The sequence below is a fragment of the Trichechus manatus genome, unplaced genomic scaffold, assembly GCF_000243295.1.
Source record: "Trichechus manatus latirostris isolate Lorelei unplaced genomic scaffold, TriManLat1.0 scaffold00044, whole genome shotgun sequence".
Taxonomy (NCBI): Eukaryota; Metazoa; Chordata; class Mammalia; order Sirenia; family Trichechidae; genus Trichechus; species Trichechus manatus.
The window spans coordinates 4,586,115-4,609,245 of record NW_004443980.1 but is presented as its reverse complement, the minus strand read 5'-3'; the positions used below and the strand labels follow the sequence as shown (position 1 = coordinate 4,609,245).

Below are 23,131 nucleotides of genomic sequence, written 5' to 3'. Positions count from 1 at the left end.
GACTGGAGGAACCCTGGAAAGCATGGCCCCCGACTCTCTGTCAGCCCAGAACTAAAACAATTTCCAAGGCCAACTCTTCAGACAAGGATTGGACTGGACTGTGGGACATAAAATGATACTCGGTGCTTCTTAGCTCAAGTAGATACGTGAGACTAAACTGGAAGCTTCTGTCTGGAGGTGAGATGAGAAGGCAGAGAGGGTTAGGAGCCGGCTGAATGGACATGGGAAATCAGCGGTGGAAAGGAGGAGTGTGCTGTCATAGTATGGGGAGAGCAATTACGGTCACATAGCAAAGTATGTATAAACTTTTGTATCAGAGACTAACTTGAAAGGTAAACTTTCACTTAAACTACAACAATAAAAGAAAAGAACTCAAATTCTTAAAAAGTCCAGACTTACTGAACTGGTTGAGACTAGAGGACTCCCCAAGGCTGTCACCCTGAGACAGTCTTTAACCCTTAAGCTGAAATATTCTCTTCAGGTCACTTTTAGCTAAATAACAGACTGACTCATAAAACAAAGAATATCACTCATGAGTAAAGAACTCCTTTGAAAAAGCATCTATCGGAGACCAAATGGTCAACAATTCCTCTAAAGCAAAGATGAGAAGGTAAGGGGTACTGGAAATGGTACAACCAGAAAGGAATGAATGAGAATGATGGCACATTGTGAAAAAATGTAACCAATATCACAGAGCAATTGGTGTAGAAATTGTTAAACAGGAACCTAGTTTTCTGTGTAAACTTTCACCATAAACACAATAAACTATTATTTTAAAAAGACACAATGGTTTAATACTGGTGCAGTTGCTCCCAGGTGGAAGTATGTATGAGGTGGTGTGTGAGTCTCCACGTTCTCTCCGGCCCCAGAGAAGCCAAGGGACCAAGCAGCCTAGAATGCAATGCACCGAGAGGAAAGAGCTGCTCTGCACAGTCCCCCAGACTTGAAGCTGCCTTGACTGGGGCTAGAAAGCCTCGCTTCTAAGAAGCATCCTGCCTGTACTTCTTCCAAGACAGATTTGTTTGTTCTTTCTGCAGTCCATGGTATATTCTTCACCAACACCATAATTCAAAGACTTCAATTCTTCAGTCTTCCTTATTCATTGCCCAGCTTTCACATGCATATGAGGTTGGGATAGATAAGGATCTTCCCCTAGAGCCAAGAGAGAGAGCATAGGCCTACTGATGCTCTGAATTTGGACTTCTAGCATCCAGAACTGTAAGAGGGTAAATTTCTGTTCTTTAAAGCCATCGACTTTGGTATGTTGTTAAGGCAGCTCTAGGAGACCAATGCACCCTTAAGGAGGATACAGCATCAGGCATCACGGGCATTGAGTCTCCACAGCGAGGTGAAGATAAGAGGAAACAGTTTGCTCCACGAAGCCTCAACCTAAAATGTAAGGGACATAAGGCAGGTAACGAGGGCTCTGGGGGCACCAGAGACAACAATGCATCCAGATGAGGGGCTTGGGAAGCACGACCTGGACAAGGTGACATTTTAGGTGTCCTCGAAGGGCAAATGGGTTGGGATTTCGACAGAGATGGAAGGAGAGTTAACACAGGGGCAAATGCACAGGGCTGGAAAGTGTAAGACTTGACTGAAGAATGAGGAGCCATCTAGTTTGTATACAAGGATAGCCTCTTTTGTTACCAGTAGTAGCAATAAGAAGAACGAATAGTTATAAAGGACTTGCTGTGCCAGGCACTGTGCTAAGGACTTTGTTTTCTCGAAGCAACAACCCAGCAAGGTGAGTCCTCATATTATCACCCCTTTTTACATCCACATACTACGTGGTGGGACCGTGCCCCAGAAAGGACTTCAGCGTCCACACTCTGCTCAGTTTCCTGCGGAAAGCCCCGACTGCCTCCACCTCCCACTTGAGACAGGGATTATCCGAGGATAAACTTCCCTCGACCGCCATTCCATTCCCTAGAAATGGAGTGAAAACATTCATATTCCTAGCTCCTCAGACATCAAATTATACCCTTAAGAGGTAAAAGACAGCCTACAATAACAACCCCATTCAACTAGAAGATCAATATTCAGGTGAAGGATGCCCTGCATTCTCTCTTTCTTGTTACTTTATGCAAATATTTCTTATATGTACATGGCCTTTGTCGGGCATTCTGTCTGGGATCTGTTGAGGTCTGAAGGACACACTGTGTTTTAAAAACTGCAAAGAGGGGAAGTGAGGAGCGGATTACTTAGAGGTAGAATTCGTAGGTCTTTCCTTTCCAGGAGATGTTACAATTTAAGTCAATCATGTCATAAAAAAAAGGCTTACCATTTTTCTTTATTTTCATCTTCCTGGAAATGCTGAGATTTTACTGTTACAGGGCCAAGAGAATTGTGACTTTAATCTCACCGTCTTCTTCAATTTTATTCATACCACGTTACTTTCTTTTTTCTTCAGCTACGAGGTTACTTTAAAATGCCTATGAACGTTTAATAATCAGCTGCCATGAGACAAATGTATTTAACTGTCCCATGACTATCTTATCTCCTAGGCAGCTGCCAGCTTATTTATTTGGGTGTACACTTCTGGAGGACATTCCCAGCCAGTGCACCTCAAGCACAGCCACCACTGTGATTTCAGTGGAGCTTCTAGACTAAGATGGACTAGGAAGAAAGGCCTGGTGATCTGCTTCTGAAAATCAGCCCCTGAAAACCCTATGGATCACAACAGTCTGATCCTATTGTGCATGAGGTTGCCATCAGTCAGAGGCCGACTCGACAGCAGCTAACAACCACATTTCAAGCGGCGGCTGCTCAGTTCTATAAAGCTGGTTGTGGTGGAGTCAAGACATCTGTCTCAATCTCCTTGGGCTGCCACAACAAAGCACCACAAAGTGGGTGGCTTAAAGGACAGAGATCTATTGTTTCATAGTTTTGGAGGCTAGAAGTCCAAGTCAGGGTCTAGGCGGTGTCGGCTCCTGAGGGCTTTGAGGGAGGAACTGCCCCAAGCCTCTCTCCTAGCTTCTGGTTTCTGTCGGGAGTTCTTGGTGTTCCTTCGCTGCTTGTAGGTGCATCTGCTTCCATCATCACACGGCGTCTGTCTTCCCCCGTGTAACACTGTCTGCGTGTCTGTTCTCCTCTTTTATAAAACACCACTCAGAAAGCATTAGGATTAGGACTCACTCTCTCCAGTATGACCTTGTTTAACTTAACTGATAACAAAAGAAAAACCCGAGGATTTCCAAACAAGGTCACGTTCACAGGTTCAGGGGTTAGGACTTCGGTATATCTAAGGAAGGACACAGTTCAATCTGCAACACCATCTAAGTGTGTTCTTGTGGCTGGTGGGAGCCTAAGATGCTACTGAACCACACTGAGGCAGAGGCGGCACAGGGGGAGCCAGGGTGATCACTCCTGACCAGGGACTGTCAACCGGGGTCAAGAGGGGTACACTGAAATCTCTAACAGGTTTTTTTCCAAGTCCTATACCTCTTTCCACACCCCCAGCCCCGCTTGATAATCAATGCCACAGTGAGCCTATCTGTCTCTCTCACAGGAGAAATGGGGACCAAAACACAATTACCAAAGCAATAGTCACAGTCACGGGAATCTGTGCGGTGCACAGTCTTGCCTGAATTTGCCCGGTCGTGTCCTGCTGTGCAAAGATAAAACCTGGCAAGCAGGGCCCCAGGGCAGTGTATTGGTCAAGGCCTGGAGGAGGCCCTCTGACAGAGCTGACCCCTGCCCTCTCAGCCAAGGCTTCCCCGTCCAGTGCCAGCTCTGCCATCTCCATGGAAGAAAGGCCCAGAAAACTGTTTCTGCAAAGATTACAACCAAGAAAACCCTATGGAGCAGTTGTACTCTGTAACACATGGTAGCAGCTAACCACAACAACAGGTCTACAGCAAGAGGCAGCACAGCACAGTGGTTAGGAACACGGACTCTGGTAACGATGGCACTGCTCCTTACTGGCTGTGTGGCCTGGGTAACTTTCCGTGCTAAGATACTAAATGCACCCACCTCATTAACGCTATTGTTGAGGACGACATTAATTAATACACGCAAGGACTTGGGACAATGCCTAGCACACAGTAAGTGTGCTGATGCCTGCCGAAGGCCAACCTGTGCTGCCTCCAGCCAGGGGCCAAGAACAGACTGATGAGACCAACCTCTTGCTTCCAGGGACACAGGCCATAGTGGGGCCAGACCTACGCCCACTCTTGCCGCCCCACAAAAGTACCACGTGCAGAGGTACTCACAGAATGGAAGGAGAGAGATGTCCATACACCTGGTCCACTGAGAACTTCCTCTCATCATATGAAATATGAAGTCGAAGTACAGAGTAGAAGGCAGATTTATTTAGTCAGTTCTCCAGATATCTGGTCTGTCAGTTGTCATACTGTGGTGGCTTGTGTGTTGCTGTGATGCTGGAAGCTATGCCACCAGTATTTTAAATACCAGCAACGTCACCCATGGTGGACAGGTTTCACCAGAGCTCCCAGACTAAGACAGACTAGGAAGAAAGGCCTGGAGATCTACTTCTCAAAGTTAACCAATGAAAACCTTATGAATCACAGCAGAACATTGTCTGACTCACTTGTTTTGGACACATTATCAAGAGGGATCAATTGCTGGATGTGACATCAAGTTTGGTGAAGTAGAGGGCCAATGAGGGCACAGGAGACCCTCAGTGAGATGGAATGGCATAAGAGAAGCAATGATGTCAATGACCATGAGGATGATGCAGGACTAGGCAACATTCTGGTATCCTGTACACAAGGATGTCATGAGTCAGAGTCATCCTGATGACAGCTATCTACCTATCTGACTATCCAGATATCTGCTCCCATTTCTGCCTACAACATGGACTATCAAGCCATTATAACAGGGGTTCAGATATGCCCTAAGGACCAAATCATGCTTGAACCTCAACATAACAATGTTATAGAAAAAGCCGGCTGCAAACCCAGCTCTCCACATCAGTATTCTATCTTGAACTAGATTAATCAATTAGCATTTACTGGGCATCCACTATAATCAGCATACGGTACTTAACTTCCAGAAATCGTACAGAAAATAATGGTACCCGGTTCTACAGAAGCTTATCCATGCCCTACAAGACCAAGTATTTATTAAGTTCTCACTTTATGCCAGGTACTGATGCAGGCGCTAGGGAAAGAGCAACGACTGCAGAAGATTACAGCCCTGCCTTCTGGAGCATACGATGCAGGGGGTGGAGGAGGACTGATAACAAAAAATAACTAAGTGAATTGTACAGTGTGTCAGTTGGTATAAGTTATATAGAGAAAAATGAAAGTGAGAGGGGTATCGGGAGTATCTGAATGGAGGGTGAGTACAGAGGAGTCAGAGGGGAGAAGGTATACTGGCACTCGTGAACTTGGGTAGCATGAGAGCTGGTGAGCCTGCCTGAGAGCCTGCCGTGGTGGGTGGGAGAAAGCGCGCGGGACTTCAGCAGGCTCTGGAGCAGAACGGAAAACATGAAAGAGACTCAGGGTCTGCAGCCAGAACGAGCCACAGGGAGGGAGTCAGATGTGCCCGGAGCACCACCACAGTCAAAGGAAGAGGCCACAAATCCACGAGCCATAGACTTCAGCCCCAAAGGTCAGCAGAGCACCTGGTGACCAGACAGGAAGGGGACAGCCAACTGAGATCTAGAACTGAAAACTACTAGGTGTAAGCCAGGGCACCCCCAGGAACCAGCAGCAAGCTAGGTGCCCCTCTCCCCTCTCATTTCATAAGGACCCTTAAGCCACACCTGGGCCCCTTGGGGGAGAGAAACCGGGAAGGTAGGGAAAGCTGTGTGAGAGGATACGTGTGTTATCCAAGAGAAACTGAACACTACCTGAAGGGCTGTTCAGTGCATCCGGCTGCACTAAGCTTTCCTCAGGACAGATCATTAATTTTCTCTTGCTACCCAGTAGGTGAGGAGCCCTGGTGGTACAGTGGTTAAATTGCTAGGCTGCTCACCAAAAGGTCGGCATTTCAAACCCACCAGCCGCTCTGCAGGAGACAGATGTGGCAGTCTGCTTCCATAAAGATTCCAGCTTTGGAAACCCTGTGGGGCAGTTCTACTGCGTCCTATAGGGACGCTACGAGTAGGAATCGATTCAACGGCAATGGGTCTGGTTTTGGGCTACCCAGTAGGTGAGAGCTCAAGGGAAAACCAGATCATTTATAGATGAAGATATTACATTTTCTTGGTGGTGGAGGAGGTGGAGAGCAAGAAAAATCAGAGACAGTGGATACAGAAACTCTTGAGGAATTGTGCTGGAAACATGGAAGTGCCACAGAAGAGAGAGAAAAGTTGATGGTGCAGGAGAGAGAGCCCCACGTGTGTCAGAGCAGAACCGTGCTCCACAAGGTTTTCAGTGGGTGATTTTTCAGCCTGCCAGGCCTATCTTCCCAGACACCTCTGGGTGGACTCAAACCTCCAACTTCTCAGTTATCAGCCAAGCGCGTTAACTTTTTCCACTGCCCAGCACCCCACTAGAGGCTGTGAATGTCAAGTGACACACTTCATCGGCTATTTGGAGCCTGCATAGGGTAAGCAGCGAGCTCAAGTTAACCAAGGGTGTAGCTGCCTCTGGTCAGGCGGACAAGTATGACAAACGAAGGAAAGAGCCTGGGAGTTGACTGTGTGTGCCTGGGCGTGACTGCAACAGCTCAGGGAGTTTATGCTGCTAAAGGAGAGAAGTGAGAACGGGAGGCAGAAGAGGGACAAGGAAAAGGTAGGAGAGCAACCAACGCGAGGTCCCGGGGGATGAGGGATGGCTGGAGCCCAGGTGACGGGGAAAGTTAGCTAGTGAGAGAGGGGTGGTGGCCAGAAACTGGGGAGACTGAAATGGAGCTGGAGGGCTCCCCGGTCCTGGGTTAAACATTAAATAAAAATGAATGGCCATTTGTGCCAGGTGCAAAGGCTTTCCAAGAACAAATAAATCAAAATGGCCATGTGTGCCACGTACAAACCTTGACAGAACATGAGGGAATTTTTCAGAGTGTTCTAACCACAGTAACTCTCCAAAAAGAACAACCTGACAGTTAAAAATGTTTCTGACCCACCATACCAGACTCCACCAATTCCCAACAGACAAGTGTCCTTATAAAGACAATGGCAGAAGACCCTCCCTTCCACTAAGGACATATCTAAGACCCGATCGTTGTAATTTCCCTACTGAAAATCCTCTGACTGCTTTTAAAAACACCTGTACTAGAGCTACTTCAACGAGCTTGTTTTGGGATGCTTCCTGTTCAAGAACAGCTTCTAGCTCAATAAACCCTGTTAACACTAACTGACTCGTGGATTCAATTTTTCTTTTGGACACTAGTAAATGGTAAGATGATACAGAGCCCTGGTGGTACAATGGTTAAGTATTCAGCTGCTAACCAAAAGGTTGGTTTGAACCCACCAGCTGCTCTGCAGGGAAGTTGTAGCTGTCTGCTTCTGCAAAGATTACAACCTAGGAAATCCTATGGGGGCAGTTCTACTCTGTTCTATGTGGTCGCTATGAGTCCGAACCGACTCAAGGGCACACAACAATAAGGTGTCAGACATGTCCGGAGGAGTGGCTGGCTGACATGGGTGGAGGACAAGATCACTGATCGAAAGGGAGTCAACAAACTGAGAGGCCGAGGCAGTGCCAGATTCATGTGTGGGGCGTGAAGCTTGTCAGTAGTGCTTGAGAGAGTGAGGGTGAGGCACCTAAATCCTCAGAGAATGAGGGCTAGTGATAGGGGGGTGGACTCCGACCCAGCTTCCATTCAAAGTTGGAGGTCTGAAGAAGGCTGGAAATAGCAAAGATGAGGAAAGTGACACCGACCCCTCCTCCAAGCCTGTGTGTGAAAGAGGACGGGCTGGGGAGCACATCCCTAGGGGAAAGCCAGCTTTCAGCTGGAGAACAAAGACACCTTGGGAGGAAAGCTTGAGGGTGTAAGCTTGCCACAGCAAAAACACCAACTCTGCTGCCCTCGAGTGGATTCCAACTCACTGCCACCCTACAGGACAGAGTAGAACTGCCCCATAGGGTTTCCAAAGAGCAGCTGGTGGATTCGAACTGCCTACCTTTTGGTTAGCAGCTGAGCTCTTAACCATTGCACCACAGGAGGGGTGAAAAAATGCTTGACATGTGTCCATCCAAAGAGATACAGGACTGAGCAATATGTCATGGCTTTCGGTCCTGGCAGGAGGGCTAGGCCGGCTGAGGGGGCTGAATTGGCAGTTTGGTAGATGTGGGGCCTGCAGCTCTGGAATCAGACAGACCAGCGTCCAAATCTAGCCTCTTACTGCCTGTGTGACCTCCAGTCCGTCCATCGGTAAAATGAGCTCTTAAATGAAAAGCACACGGCCAGACACATCCTAAGCACACAATAAACGCCAGCTATTGTCATTAAGACCACGATGAACTAATTCATAAACGAGTTTTAGTTTTTTCCCAAAATTTCTTTCTTTGTGGTCTTGGCAAATGGTCTGGTTTTATACGTTTATAAAATATTTTGTACCCAGGAAGGAAAAGTTTACCATATATGAATGTACTCAGATGTCCACGTAAATACTTAAGCCTTGTCCTTTAAGATGAGTAAACATGGTTAAGTCAACCGATTTCAGAGTTGTAAGGGACTGGTGAAATTATTTGGTTCAACTCCCTCCCCCATCACTCAAGAGTTGGCCTAAGAGGAGGACGAAGCTCGAAGCTCGGCGGGGCCAGGAACCACCCGACGTGTCACGGCTACTTATTCGGTTGCAGAGACAGGGCTAAGGGCTAGAACCCAGGAGGGATTCTAGACTCGGGTCTAGCTTCCCCTCCTGCCCTTTAGCTTGGCGGCGTCCTGGCGATTCGTGGTGAGCCTTCCTACCCGTCAGAGCGCAGCCACTGCCCGAGGTCCCCCAGCCCTTCTCCTCCGTTCCCGACGGACAAAAGAGCCCACACTTAGCCGGGTGCAGAAACCAACCTCGCTGGGGCCAGAAATCGCTTCCTGCGACCTAGTGCGCTCGTGACTGTGGAGAGCGGTGCTGCAAAGTACACGATCTTGAAAGAGGGCGCGGACAGGCGGGGCGGGGCAGCCGATCGGGGCGGGGCTGCGCGCCTCAAAGTCCGACCCTCAGAGCCGCAGTTCCCGCGCCCGGCGCGCCGGAGCTCGGGCAGTGTCACCAGGGCTCCCCGTGGGCCCCGGCTCTGCAGCGCTCCGTGCTCTGCCGGGCGCCCGCTTCGCACGGGCTGTGCAAGGCAGCACGGGAGCCGCCGGGGCTGGGGATGCAGCGGCGCGACGAACGCCGCTGCTCCTTCTTCCCCTGGGGACCCTGGTGCCAGTGACGGCGGTGTGCCTGGGCCTGTTCGCCGTCGGGGTGAGTGGCAACGTGGTGACCGTGCTGCTGATAGGGCGCTACCGGGACATGCGGACCACCACCAACCTGTACCTGGGCAGCATGGCCGTTTCCGACCTGCTCATCCTGCTCGGCCTCCCCTTTGACCTGTACCGCCTCTGGCGGTCGCGGCCCTGGGTCTTCCGGCCTCTGCTCTGCCGCCTCTCGCTCTACGTGTGCGAGGGCTGCACCTACGCCACGCTGCTGCACGTGACAGCGCTCACCGTCGAGCGCTACCTCGCCATCTGCCGCCCGCTCCGTGCCCGCGTCCTGGTCACCCAGCGCCGCGTCCGCGCGCTCATCGCCGCTCTCTGGGCCGTGGCGCTGCTCTCAGCGGGGCCCTGTCCTCCTTATTTCTCATGGGCGTCGAGCAGGAGGACCCCGACATCTGCGCGGTCCGGAACCTTAATGGCACCGCACAGGTCACTCCCTCGTCACCCGCCTCGCCGCCAGGGCCCTCGCGGGCGCCACCCGTCCCCACCGTCGGGGCCCGGGGCAGCGGCGGCCGCAGCGCTGTTCAGCCGCGAGTGCCGGCCGAGTCCGGCGCGGCTGGGCGCGCTACGCGTCATGCTGTGGGTCACCACAGCCTATTTCTTCCTGCCCTTCCTGTGCCTCAGCGTCCTCTACGGGCTAGTGGGGCGAAAGCTGTGGAGGAACCCGGGGCCGCTGCGAGGCCCGGCCGCCTCCGGGCGGGAGGAGGGCCATCGGCAGACCGTCCGCGTCCTGCGTAAATGGCGCGACCACTGTGCCAAGCACACTCAGCCCTCGGCCGGCCTCGCTGAGTGAGGCTGTGCAAACAGGCCTGTGTGCCCGTCCCTCCGCCCAGCCCTCTGCGCCTCTTCCAGCTACAATTCCTTTGTGCATCCGTACTTCCCGTCTCCAGAGAAAACCATCTGCTGCCCCTAAGGAGCTCAGGGTGACCCCTGAGGGTGGAATCCTAGGGTTTCGGGAAATAGCAGTGATTTCCCAAAAAGCCTCTGTGATCAGTGAGCCGAGCTGATCCAGGATGGGTAATTGGAGGCTCTTAATCCAACTGCCTGTCTTTGATGGATGCCGCAGATGTGGATTACCAACTACTTTTGAGAAAATGGGGCAGATTACACAGATTACATTAAGCTAAATTTTTTACTTAATGTTAAATTATCTTGAAGGCTAAAGTGAACCATGTGCATATCAAAAAGTAAAAGATTATGCAGACCTGTTGCACAATTCTTTTCAGCGGAGGACAGGTCTCTAAAGTAGATTTGTGGAAGGAAGCCTGCCAGAACAGATTGTTCGTAGAAGTTGTTCCTTCTGTTTTATGTCCAGCCTTGAGAGCACTTAAGTGAGACAAATCAGCAGCTTAAAGCAAATACCGATGCAGTCTGCAACCTGGGAGTTTTTCTGGGGTGGGGACTTAGCTAGGTAAAGTTCTAGCTAATCTAGTTTGTTGTTAGTTATTACTTCAGATGGTTTCCTGGGACACTTGTTTCCCCCCACTTTTGCTAATTCGGGTGCTCGTGTCTTGTTTTGCAGTGGTGGTGGTTCTGGCATTTGTAGTTTGCTGGTTGCCTTTCCATGTTGGCAGAATCATTTATGTCAACACAGAAGATACCCAAATGATGTACGTCTCTCAATACTTCAACATAGTTGCTCTGCAACTTTTCTGAGCGCATCCATCAACCCAATCCTCTACAACCTCATTTCAAAGAAGTATAGAGCAGCGGCCTATAAACTGCTGCTTTCCAGATAGTCCAGACACAGAGGTTTCTGCGGAAGCAGGGACAGTGGAGGGGACACTGGGGGGGGGGGGGACACTGGGAGACACACCTGGCTGCACAGAGTCCAGTGCTAACATAAAGACAACAGCATAACCAGCACGGCCACGGAAGTCACCACATCCCTCAATTCTGAGACGCCAGGGAACACAGGTCTGTAGGGAAACAGGTCTGAAAGGGGTACTGATGCTTATTAAGATGAAAGGGAAGAGTCGTTGAAACATTGTGAGTTGGGCTAAAAATTGTCAGCATGTTTTTTTTGTAACTAAGGTATGAAATGTAACTGTACCAATCTATTTCCTCTTTTGTGTCCTTCTAAGGAATGTGCGTTTTAGCCTCCTTCATGGTTGTGACAAGTAGCACAAAACGTGCTCTGGGAAGTTATTTATAAGTCATCATTTTCCTAGTCTTTGGAAATATGCTATGATTGCTCAGTTTACAGTTAATGAGTGATACAGAGACATGCAGCCATAAAAATCATGAGGTCAGGTGTGTGTGTGTGTGTGTGTTTTATGTTCTGGATATAAATATAAGGCTGCATACACAAGGAACCCAGGATAATGAGTTTGGATCCAAAAAATTATTTAATGCCTATATATGGCAGTAACAACATTTAGACGTAAAAGGAATTCTGGGGAGACTCCAAGGTCCCACCCCTTACTGGTTTTGGAGTAAGTCATACAGGCCGGGCTCCATCCCCCTCCTTCTGAATTACTTTGCATAAACAAGCGTTGCAACCTACTTCTTCCTAGTCCTTCCCCGGGGGACTTTCCTGGGGCTGTTGGCCATGAGGCAGCAAACTCCGGAGCTGAAGGCTGCAGGTGGAGCGCTCCACAAGGCTTGGCCTGCCAGTGTGACTGCTAATGACGTTTGCAACGCGTTTTAGTAGATCTCATCTGGCCTCAGCTGGGTGGGGTAGGTTTTGTCATCCTTTCTGTTTTACTAGTGATGAAAGTGAATCTCAGATTTCCCCGAGGTCTCGCAAACAGGAGCTGGAAAGTCTGAGCCTGAACTCGAAGTTTTGGTTTAAGATCCTTACACAGCCCCATACCAGATGATGCTTTGACTGAAAAAACAAGTGTCCATGGATTTAGTCAAGCGTGAAAAAGAATGTGTTGGACATACCAATGACTCTAATTGTTTTTTTTTTTTTACATTTTAAAACATGAATGTTTTGCAGAAGGCTGCTGCTGTGTGGCACAACTACAAAGGCCCCATTCACACCAGAGTCTGTATGAATGGCGCCCTCTGTAGGTGGGCAGGGCACCACTTGTGCAGTTGTACATGAGCCCTGGTTTTCAGATGAATAAAGTTCAAATCTAAATTACAGTAGATTCTGGATGTTTATGAGGACTTTGTCCTGAGCTTTTAATGAATCTTCAAATGTGCAAATACCACTAAAGTATAACCAAAAAAAGGGAGAAAAATTGCTGTCAATTCTGACTCATGGCCACCTCATGTCTGCAGAGTAGAACTGTACTCCATAGGGTTTTCAAGGCTGGGACCTTTCCTTCTGAGGCGCCACTGGGTGGTTTTGAACCACCAACCTTTTGGTTAGTTAGTTAAGCACTTAACCATTAGCGCCACCTAGGGACTCCTACCCATCGCCGTAGAGTCAATTCTGACTCATAGCGACCCTATAGGACAGAGTGGAACTGCCCCATAGGGTTTCCAAGGAGCACCTGGTGGATTCGAACTGCTAACCTTTTGGATGGCAGCTGAGCTCTTAACCACTGTGCCACCAGGGCTCCCGAGGGACTCCTAGTAAAGCATAAAAACCAGACCAGTTGCCAGAGAGTCAATTCCAACTCATGGCGACCCCATGTGTGCAAAGTAGAACTCCTCCATAGGGTTTTCAAGGCTGGGACCTTTCAGAAGCAAATCACCAGGCATTTCTTCCAAGGTGCCTCTGGGTGGATTTGAATCACCAACCCTTCAGCTAGTAGTCGAGCACTTAGCCATTTGTGCCAAGGAGGGACTCCTAGAAAATCATGAAAGGCTGTAAAATATAACTTCTTCAGAGTCACTGCCTTTCCAAGGACAAACAGAAGTAAAGTCACAATGAGATCTGGGAACTGAAGAGTCGGCCACGTTCACTTGCTGACTCAGTTACTCTCTTTGCTTCACAGCTCACAGTCTGGGCCTCCGCAAGTTTCTGAATTACTTCCTGTCACAGACCACTATGGTCTCTTTGGAATAGTTGAAACTGCAGATGATGAGTACATAAACAAAGGTCTGTTTTACATGCTTACAGAGCTCTATTGCTTTTTCATTTTATTAGCCAAATACGGATGATTCACCCATGTCCCCCTGCAAGCATCCTAATCCCCTGGCCCTGTCCTCACCCAGTGAAGTCTCTGGTCTACCATTTTGTTTCTCCCAGCTAGTGGAAAAAGCAGATATCAGTCACTCTGGGCACATTCCCTAAACTGTTCTGCAGATTTTCAGAGGTAAATTGAAAAAGGGTTGTGTGGTCAAATATGGTAGGAAAACACTTGTATAGTGTACCCCCCTCCCCGAGAGTCACAACCCACAGTAATGTGTCAGAGGCTCTGAAAAGTCATGCAGTAAGGAGGCGTTAGTTTCACCCAGCATTTCCTTATTTTGCCCCAGAATCACCCCCCACTTTGTGGACTGGAGAACACCATTTGGGAACACTGATGTACAGATTCTCACAGTGGAGGTGCCAGCTTTATGTCACCACCACTTCTCTGCTTGGTAGCACTAAGTAGGGATGTGCTGGGCTGCTGCCACACACAGCCTTTCTGCTCACGGGAGTTCCTCCCTGGAGCAGTCAGAAGTGGCCTCCTCCTCGTGGAAGGTCATGGTTAAGAACCTTCCAGGTAATAGTATAATATTTTAGATACAGAAGCAGAGACCTCTCCTTTGAGCCTTCTTGCTCAGATTCTAGAAAAGAGATGTATGTTACACTCTCCTGTGACCTAAGTGTGTTCCCAGGGGTGGGAGTGGGGAGGATCACCCTTCCTTGGCCTTGGTATCCCTGAGACGGACAGTCTGAAGCCCATCCCCCCTGCAGGGCCACCATGAAGTTGTTTTCAAAATGTCCATTGGTGGGTTATGAAATCAGTTTTTATATGAAAGGATGGAGTAGACATGGGTGGAACCGAGACTGTCCCATGTGGGAAGGGTGACTATTGTGTTGTGAAGCTTGTGCTCCAGTTATATATTGGTTTGTGTCTTTCGGGATCACAAAATAAAATGTGTACTTATTTTGGGTCATGGTCAAAGAAGTTTGGAAAATTGTCCTCAGATGTACCTACCCCAGCAGAGTGGCCTTGTCCTACAGTGACAGCTATAAAAGTAGGGGTCCTCAGAGTGGGAGAAAAATGTGGAACAAAATTCAAGTTCACAAAAAAAGACCAGACTTACTGGTCTGACAGAGACTGGAGGAACCCCCGAGACTATGGCCCCTGGACACTCTGCTAACCCAGAACTGAAACCATTCCCAAAGCCCACTTTTCAGACAAAGATTAGACAGGCCTATAAAACAAACAGTAACACACCTGAGGAGCGTGCTTCTTAGTTACAATTAAATACATGAGACAAAATGGGCAACTCCTGCCCAAAAGCAAGACAAGAAAGCAGGAAGGTACAGGAACTGGACAAATGGACACAGGGAACCCAGGGTGGAAGGGAGAGTGTGCTGTCACATTGTGGGGATTGCAAACAATGTCACAAAACAGTATGTGTATAAATTTTTGAATGCGAAATTAACTTGAGCTGTAAACTTTCACCTAAAGCACAATAAAATTAAAAAAAAAAAAAAAAGTGAGGGTGTTTGGAAGACCCAGGGTGTGGGGCCGAGTCAGAGGTCTCTGGCTTTCACAGTCCTGGACCTCTGTCTTCATTTCCTGGTGCTGCTGTGACATGAATACCCCAAGTGCGTGGCTTTAAAGAACAGACATGTATTTTCTCACCGTGTTGGAGGCTGGAAGTCCAATCCAGGGTCTTGGCTGGGTCGGTTCCTTCCTTGTTGGTAGCCCCGGGTGGTCCTTGGTTTCTTGGCCATCTCCACCTGGTGTCTGTCTTCCTCTGAGTCTGTGTCTCATCTGCTGTTCTTTACAACTCAGAAGTGATGAGATTTAGAACTCACCCTACTGGGTATGGTCTAATTAACATATCAAAGAAAACTCTATATCCAAACAGGATCACATCCACAGGTGTGAACTCTGGTCTGGCTGACACTTTTTAGCCCTTAATATACAGGTGTCAAGGAGCCCTGGTGGTGCAGTGGTTAAAGCGCTTGGCTGCTAACCGAAAGGTTGGCGGTTGGAACCCACCAGCCACCCCTTGGGAGAGAGATGTGGCAGTCTGCTTCAGTAAAGATTGCAGCCTTGGAACCCCTATGAGGCAGTTCTACTCTGTCCTATAGGGTCGCTATGAGTTGGGATAGACTCAATGGCAGTGGGTTGGATTTGGTTTTTGGGGTACAGGTGTCCACTTTAGGAGTCCCCGGGTGGTGCACACTCCAACACACATTATGGGAACTCAGTTTACCCCATAGCAGCCTCACTCCATGAGAGGTCTTCTAAAGTCTCACTGCACTGGGACCTCTCCCTCCGCCCAGACAGAAACGTAAGCTGAAATCCAGCTAGGAGCTCTTTGAGCCTGCGCCCCCCTTCTGCAGGCCAAACGGGTTTTTGTTAGACGAGGTGCCAGGCGTGGAAGAGGGTTTGCCTTTCATTCACTCGATCGGCAAATATTTACTGAGCAACTGCTAAGTGCCAGATGTGTCATGGTGAAAAATTAGTCTGTGTCACGATGTCAAAGTCAACTTTGAATGGCATTTTTTGTTTAAAATGTGTAATTGTGTCATCTAGACTAACCACAGATTCCATTCACAGCTGCATAAAAGCTCTTATATCAAGGAACTGCAGAAGATCAGGTTAGTGATAATCCTCTACAGATGCGCCCCCTTTCCTGCATGAAGCATTTCTACTTCTTAAGGACATGTTCAAGACACTGAACGTGGCACAGCACCTCTGACAGTTCCCTGCACAAGGCTCTCAGGAGACACAAAAGCGAAGTATCCAGAGTGTTGGAAAGTTTGAACCTGTCTTCCCCTGACCACTTTTGCCAGTACAGGAGGTGGCGCAGTGGTTAAGTGCTCAGTTGCTCACTTAGTACCAGCCGGTCCACAGGAGAAATACATGGTAATCTGCTTCTGTAAAGATTACAGCCTTGGAAACCCTCTGGGGCAGTTCTACTGTGTCCTACTGGGTCCCTGTGAGTCAGAATTGACTTGATGGCAATGATTTTTTTTTTTTTTTTGGAAAAAAGTATTAGTAGGTCTACAGGTCAGTGTTTTAAAAGTGGAAATTTAAAGTCTTTACTTAAACATAGATGTGATGCAATTTGTAGTTGTGAGTCAACTTTCTAAGGACTCCAAAGTCTACATATTCCGTGGACCCTGGTCAGCTCTGAGCAGCCTTCAAAATCAGCATTTTCCCTCCTGGGAGCACAGGAACTTTGTCCTCATTGAACAAGAACGTGCCCCCAGTCACTCAACGTGTCCCTCCCTGTGTAAGCTACAGAGGAAGTGAGAGAGGCAGCCTAGAAAAACAACACAAACTGCTGAAATTAACAAACAACAAACAGTTGTAGTAGATTCAGACTCATGGCAACCCCATGTGTTTCAGAGTACAACTGTGCTCCACAGGGTTTTCAATGGCTAATTTTTCAAAAATGGATCACCAGGCCTTTCTTTCGAGATGCCTCTAGGTGGATGTGAACTACAGGATTTGAACCGCCAACCTTTTGGTTAGCAGCCGAGCAGGTTAACTGTTTGCACCACCCAGGGACTTCTAAAGTGGACACCTATAAATTAAGGGCTAAGAAGTGTCAGCCAGACCAGGAGACCCTCTGTGTGAATCTCTTTCCTAGCACTTACCACATTACATTGAGGGTGTCAATTTCCCACTGGTTGATAACATGATGCTCCCTAAGGATAGAAGCTGTGTTTTAGTCAGCTTTGCATCCCTTGCCCTGGTAGAGAGTGTGTGCTGAACTCAACTGGCTGTAAGTGAGAGGATAGTGATCTACACCCCAATGGGTGCGCAGAAATGGAGGGTGAATAAGCAGATGGTTGGGGCATTCATTTGGAGCCAATAGAAATGTAAAACAGGTGTGAAACAGCACACGTGGGAACATGAGCAGAATGGAATAGAGGAAGGGACCCTGAGGAGGAGGACAGGAAGGAGGTGAGGGCGCTGAGGGAACCGGGAGCTGGAGTCTGCAAAACAGCTGGCAGGGGGGTAGGGGGAAGGGAAGGGGCTGGCTGGGATGAGGAGACCAGCTGGGACTATGATTTACTGTCATCCATATATAAGGCACAGCCACTGGGTGGTAAGTTAACTCGCTGGGCGGCTAACTAAAAGGCTGGAGGTTCAGGTCTACCAGAGGTACCTCTAGAGAAAGCCGTGATGATCTACTTCTGAAAAATCAGCCATTGAAAACCCTGTGGAGCAGTTCTACTCTGACACACATGGGGTCGCCATGAGTTGAAATCCGACTCTGATGGCAATTCTTTCCTTTCTTTTTCTTTTTTAAGCATAAAGCACTCGTGGGATAGAGTAGTGATGGTGGAGAAGGAACCATTACCAGGCTCAGGACCTTTTGTCACTGAGATCCGCAGCAAGGCCAGGGCCTCAGAGCAGCTCCCCTTTCTCCATCCTTGACTCCCAGCCCCAGGTGCTTCCCACCTCGGCTTCCTTCATCTGCACCACCTGTGCCCCACCCGGCCCAGGCACCCACAGTGGAAGGGGTCGCAAGTTTACATCTCCTTTCTCTCATCTTTGAAGCAAGCGTGCAGCTCTTGACACTGTTCTAAGGATTTCTACTACTTGTGATGACAGGGGGCTAAAACAAGATGAAAAAAAGCAAATGTGTGCAGGTTTCAAGGTTGTAACAATCGTGAAAATGTGACATTAATAGTCACACCTGTTGATAACCGGAACACAAACAGAGGTAAACCTTTGCTCCTGTCTTGCTCCCACACTAATTCCTCGCCTTGTCCTTACCGTGAATCTCAGCTCCTTCCCTCAGGCTTCTCGTTCCCCGCTCTCATCTGCTAGAGGTGTTCTGACTTCAGCAACCATCAGAGTCACCTGGAGGTCTCGTTAAGCCCCGACTGCTGGGCTCCAGCTGCAGAGTTTCTGATTTCTTAGGTCTGGGTTAGGGCCCAAGAATGTGCACGTCTATCTGGTTCCCAGGTGATGCTCATTCTGGTGGCCTGGTGATCACACTCTGAGAACCACTGTTGTAGGTCCTTACTGCCAAAAATGTGGTCCATAGGCCGCGGCATAAACACCACCGAGGAGCTTGTTCAAAATGCAGATTTCCAGGCTCCACCCAAAACCTACCGGATCAGCATCTGCATGTTAGCAACATCCCCAGGTAATTCCTATGTACATTGAGGTTCATGAAGTAGAGACTAGACCAGTGGCATCAGAATCTGGGGGCTGGACCCAAATATCAGTGTATTTTTTTTGTTAATTTTATTGTGGTAAAATATATATAACAGGAAAATGGCCATTTTAACCATTTTAAAGTGTGCAATTTAGTGACATGACATTCACCATGTTGTGCAACCATCACTACTATTTATTTCCAAAAGTTTTTCATTGCTCCCCAAAACAGAAACTTAGTACCCCTTAAGCAATAACTCCCCACTTCCTTCACTATAAACTGTGGTCTCTGTGCATTTGTCTGTTCTGAATATTCCATAGAAGTGGGATCATACAATCTTTGTCCTTTTATATCTGACTTATTTTCCTCAGCACAGTGCTTTCAAGGTTTATCCATGTCATAGCATGTATCAGGACTTCATTTCTCTTTATGGCTTGTATGTATACACCACATGTGTTTATCCATTCATCTGTTGATGGATATTTGGGTTATTTCCACCTCTTGGCTATTGTGAATAATGCTGCAATGAATACTGGTATACAAGAATCTGTTAGAGTTCTGCTTTCAGTTCTTTTGGGTATATACCTAGGAGTGGAATTGCTGCATCATGTCGTAGATCTATATTTAACTTTTGAGGTACTGCCAACCTATTTTCCACAGCGGCTGCACTGTTTTACAATCTCACCTGTGGTGGAAGAAGGTTCTGATTTCTCCACATCCCTGTCAAAATTTATCTTCTGTTTTTCTGATAATAGCCATGCTAGTGGGGATGAAGTGGTATCTACTTGTGGTTTTGATTTGTATTTCCCTAATGTGATGGTTAATGTTATGTGTCAATATGGGTAGGATATGGTTCCCAGTAGTTTGGCCAAATATGAGTCGAATTGCTGTTCCATAATGTGATTACCATCCATAACGTAATCTAATGTGGTTTAATTTATCAGTTGAAAAGGGAGTTGCCTTACGGTGTGTTCTGCCTCCAGATTATAAATAGATATTTTGGCAGAACCCTCTCTCTTTTCACTCTGCACTCTTCCCATCACTTGACCTACAGTTCTTGGGATGCAAGCTGCAGAAGCTATACATTGAGACATCAGTATTTTTTTTAAAGCTCCTCACATGATTTCAACATGAAGACAAGATTGAGAATCATCACTATAAAAACCAAACCAAACCCATTGCCATCAAGTCAATTCCGACTCATAGGGACCCTACAGGACAGAGTAGAACTGCCCCCGAGGGTTTCCAAGCAGCACCTGGTGGATTCCAACTGCCGATCTTTTGGTTAGCAGCCAAACTCTTAACCACAACAACTCATCCCTTCCCTTCCCTGTATTTACCTCAGGATAAAGGAAGAGGAACAAAGATACTAAAGGTGGGTTTGTGGGGAAAGGTATTCATATGAAAGTCATTTATATTTTAGCAGAAACTCAAGACCTCAGTCCAACAGTGACTCCCTGGCTCTTCAGCCCATCAGTCCCCACAGCTGGGACCCTTTAACCTTCCCTATGGGCAAAGTCCACTCACCTCCAATGCTGATATCCTGCCTGCCTGCAGGCCAGGCTCAACACCAAGCCCTCTTTGGCACTGTCTGCTCATTACTGTAAGCAGGTCTCCACCATGCCTCTTGGTCTTCAAAACATGTTTCGTTTTTCACTTACCTCAATACTTAGTTTGGTCCCTTGTTCTGTTTGTCAATTCCTCCAGGATAGGCCTACTTTGATCTTCATGGCCCTCTTGGGGACTGTCCCTGATTCCTTGACCCTATGTCACCTATGACCAACTGCTAGATAGCCCTGGAGTTATTTACTTGCCACCTGGGACTTCTGTCTATGCTAGTTGCTGAGATCAACGCGAATTGCCTTTTGGGTGGTTGGGCTGGTCTCCAGGCTCCAGCCAGTCCCGATCTGGCCCCAGTGATGAGGCCACTACTTGACCCTTGACTCTGAGAGGCACAGAAATGGCTTGTTTGAACCAGGAAAGCCACCTCACATCTCCCTTTCAACATACGGTGACTGAAGCCCTAAAACTTAGAGGCTGATTGGATACAAGAGAGGAAGAAGTCATGACTCCAATATTTTAAGCCTAAGTAACTAGGAGAGTGGTGGTGCTATTTGGAAAAAAATGGGCCATTAGAGGTAGAAGTGATTTAGCAAGGGAAGATAATTCCGTTTTGATTACTTTATGTTTCCAATGAGGCCATCCAGATGGAAATGTTCTACTTCATTTTCCACAGTCTCCTGGAAATGGGTCCCAGTAGTCAAATAATTTTAAGAAATGCTACAATACTACATATCCCTCTTTGGACTACATAATTTTCTTTTCTTTTCTTTTCTTTTCTTTTTCTTCTATATATTAGCTTTCCATAGAACTTTCCAGTTTGAAGTACTGGAGGGGAATTTGGGCATGAAGTTAGGGCTAGAGCTAAAGATTTGGGAGTCAACAGAACAGACCAGTAGCCGGTTGCCATTGAGTTGATTCTGACTCATGGTGACCCCGTGTGTGTCAGTAGAACTGTGCTCCATAGTGTTTTCAATGACTGATTTTTTGGAATTAGATCACCAGGCCTTTCTTCTGAGGTACCTCTGGGTGGACTCAAACTTCCAACCTTTCAGTTAGCAGCCAAGCATGTTAATAGTTTTGCACCACTCAGGGGTCCCCAACAGAATAGAAGTGATCATTTAAGCCAGTGGTTTTCAAACTTTAGCTTGTACCAGAATCATCTGGAAGGCCCCACCATATAAGTTCCAATTCTGTAGGTCTGGGCTGGGGCCCAAGAATTTGCATTTCTATCTAATTCCCTGGTGATGCTGCTGCTGGTGGTCAACACTCTGAGAACCACTGATTTAAGTGATGGGAATTGATGACCTCACCAAGGAGAAAGCTTACAGAGATCAAAGGAGAGGCTTACAGATGTACTGTAATGATTCCAGCAACGGCTACAGAGGTCACCGAAGCAGGTATCAGGAGCAGAAAAAGGAAAAGCAGGCAAGTGTATGTGAAACAATCCAAAGGAAGAGAGTTTCAAGGGGATCAGGGCTTACAGGGTCAAATGCCACAAAGCACATAAAGCGAATGTGGTCGAGTTGCCAGATAAAAATACAGGATATAGTTATATTTGAATTTTGAATAAACAATGGATAAACAACAATCTTTTTAGTATAAGTTTAGTAAGTATACATATGTATTACTTACACTAAAAAAATCATGTGCTGTTTAGTCTGTATTTGCATTTGCTAAAACTGGTGACCCTAGAATAGAGCAATGGAAAGGCCCCTGGATTTGGCAAAAGGTAGTAACTTCAGGAGTGCCTTTCAGTGGAGTGCTGGAGGCAGAGGTTAAAAGATGGAACATTAAAGAACAGCCACAGAACACCCAGGACTTATGTGGTCCTGGCCTTGGAGCCTCCTTCTGGAGGTAGCTCAGCAGCCGCTGACTAAGGGGCTTTGCTGCTGGCTCTGTTCTTGACTTGTACCCCAACCCAAGGGGCAGCCTCGCCTGCTGTGGCTTGTACCCAAGCTCCCTAAGTTGAGAAAGCACCTAATAACTAGGTGCTGAGGATTTGAAACCCAAGTTTAAAATCATATTGATGTTTTTTTAAATCATGGAACTTTGGTTTCTGGTGTCTTGAAGAAATAAATGTCTGATTCAGAACCTCCTAGAACACAGTGTATAACAAAAACTTATGGAACTAAGTAACTTTAGTTTACATATAACCTGTTCCCGGGTGTTTATACAAACTTACTCTCAGGCAGTATTTTCAGACTTTTTTTCTTTCTGCAAAAAGGATTGAAAGAAATAAATTTTTTTTAAATGACCAATTAATTCACAATGGGAGAGAGGTTCTCATTCTGAGAAAAGAAATGTAACTCTACGTGACAACTGTGACCATAGAGGAGAATGAAGTAACATTTAAATTTATGTAAAGCTTCTAGAACCATGCCTGACACATGGAGGGTCTCAATAAATAATACTTATATGTGTATAAACCAGTCACTTAGAGTCGTCTCTAACTCATGGTGACCCCAGGTGCATCAGAGTAGGACTGTGCTCCACTGGGTTTTCAGAGGCTGATTTTTCAGAAATAGAGCACCAGGCCTTTCTTCTAAAGCATCTCTGGGTGATCTTGAACCTCTACTCTTTCTGTTAGCAGCTGAGTGCATTAACTGTTTGCAACACCCAGGGACTAAACCAAAAGGTTATAGGTTCAAGTCCACCCAGAGGTTCCTAGGAAAAAAGGCCTGGCTATCTACTTTGGAAAAACTAGCCATTGAAAACCTTATACAGTGCAGTTGTACTCTGACATACCTGGGGTTGCCACGAATCAGAGAGAAGTTGACAGGCAACTGGTTGGTTACTGGTTATATGTGTACAGAGGATAACACATTTTGGACAGGGAGAAAGAATGATTTCTTTAAAGCTAAGTACACTGCATTAATATAATGCAATCATAAAGGAATGTGAAATTATATGATTATTGTAATGTATATATAATAAACATAATAATATAACGTACTTAGCATAATGTCTGGCATGTGGTAATGCAAAGTAAATGTCAGCTAACATTACTGTCCTCAGTTCATAACCTAATAACTTCTACTTGTTCAGTTTT

The 23,131-nt window shown here is 47.2% G+C and overlaps 1 protein-coding gene across 1 annotated transcript; it reads left to right on the top strand.

The window, feature by feature from the left end:
* Nucleotides 1-5,453: 5,453 nt before the first annotated feature.
* On the top strand, nt 5,454-11,187 carry MLNR (motilin receptor). The gene is given in 8 exon segments (XM_012555605.1): nt 5,454-5,577; nt 8,992-9,258; nt 9,261-9,679; nt 9,682-9,806; nt 9,808-10,061; nt 10,850-10,978; nt 10,981-11,117; nt 11,119-11,187. Coding segments are annotated over 8 exon segments (1,524 nt in total).
* Nucleotides 11,188-23,131: the final 11,944 nt, after the last annotated feature.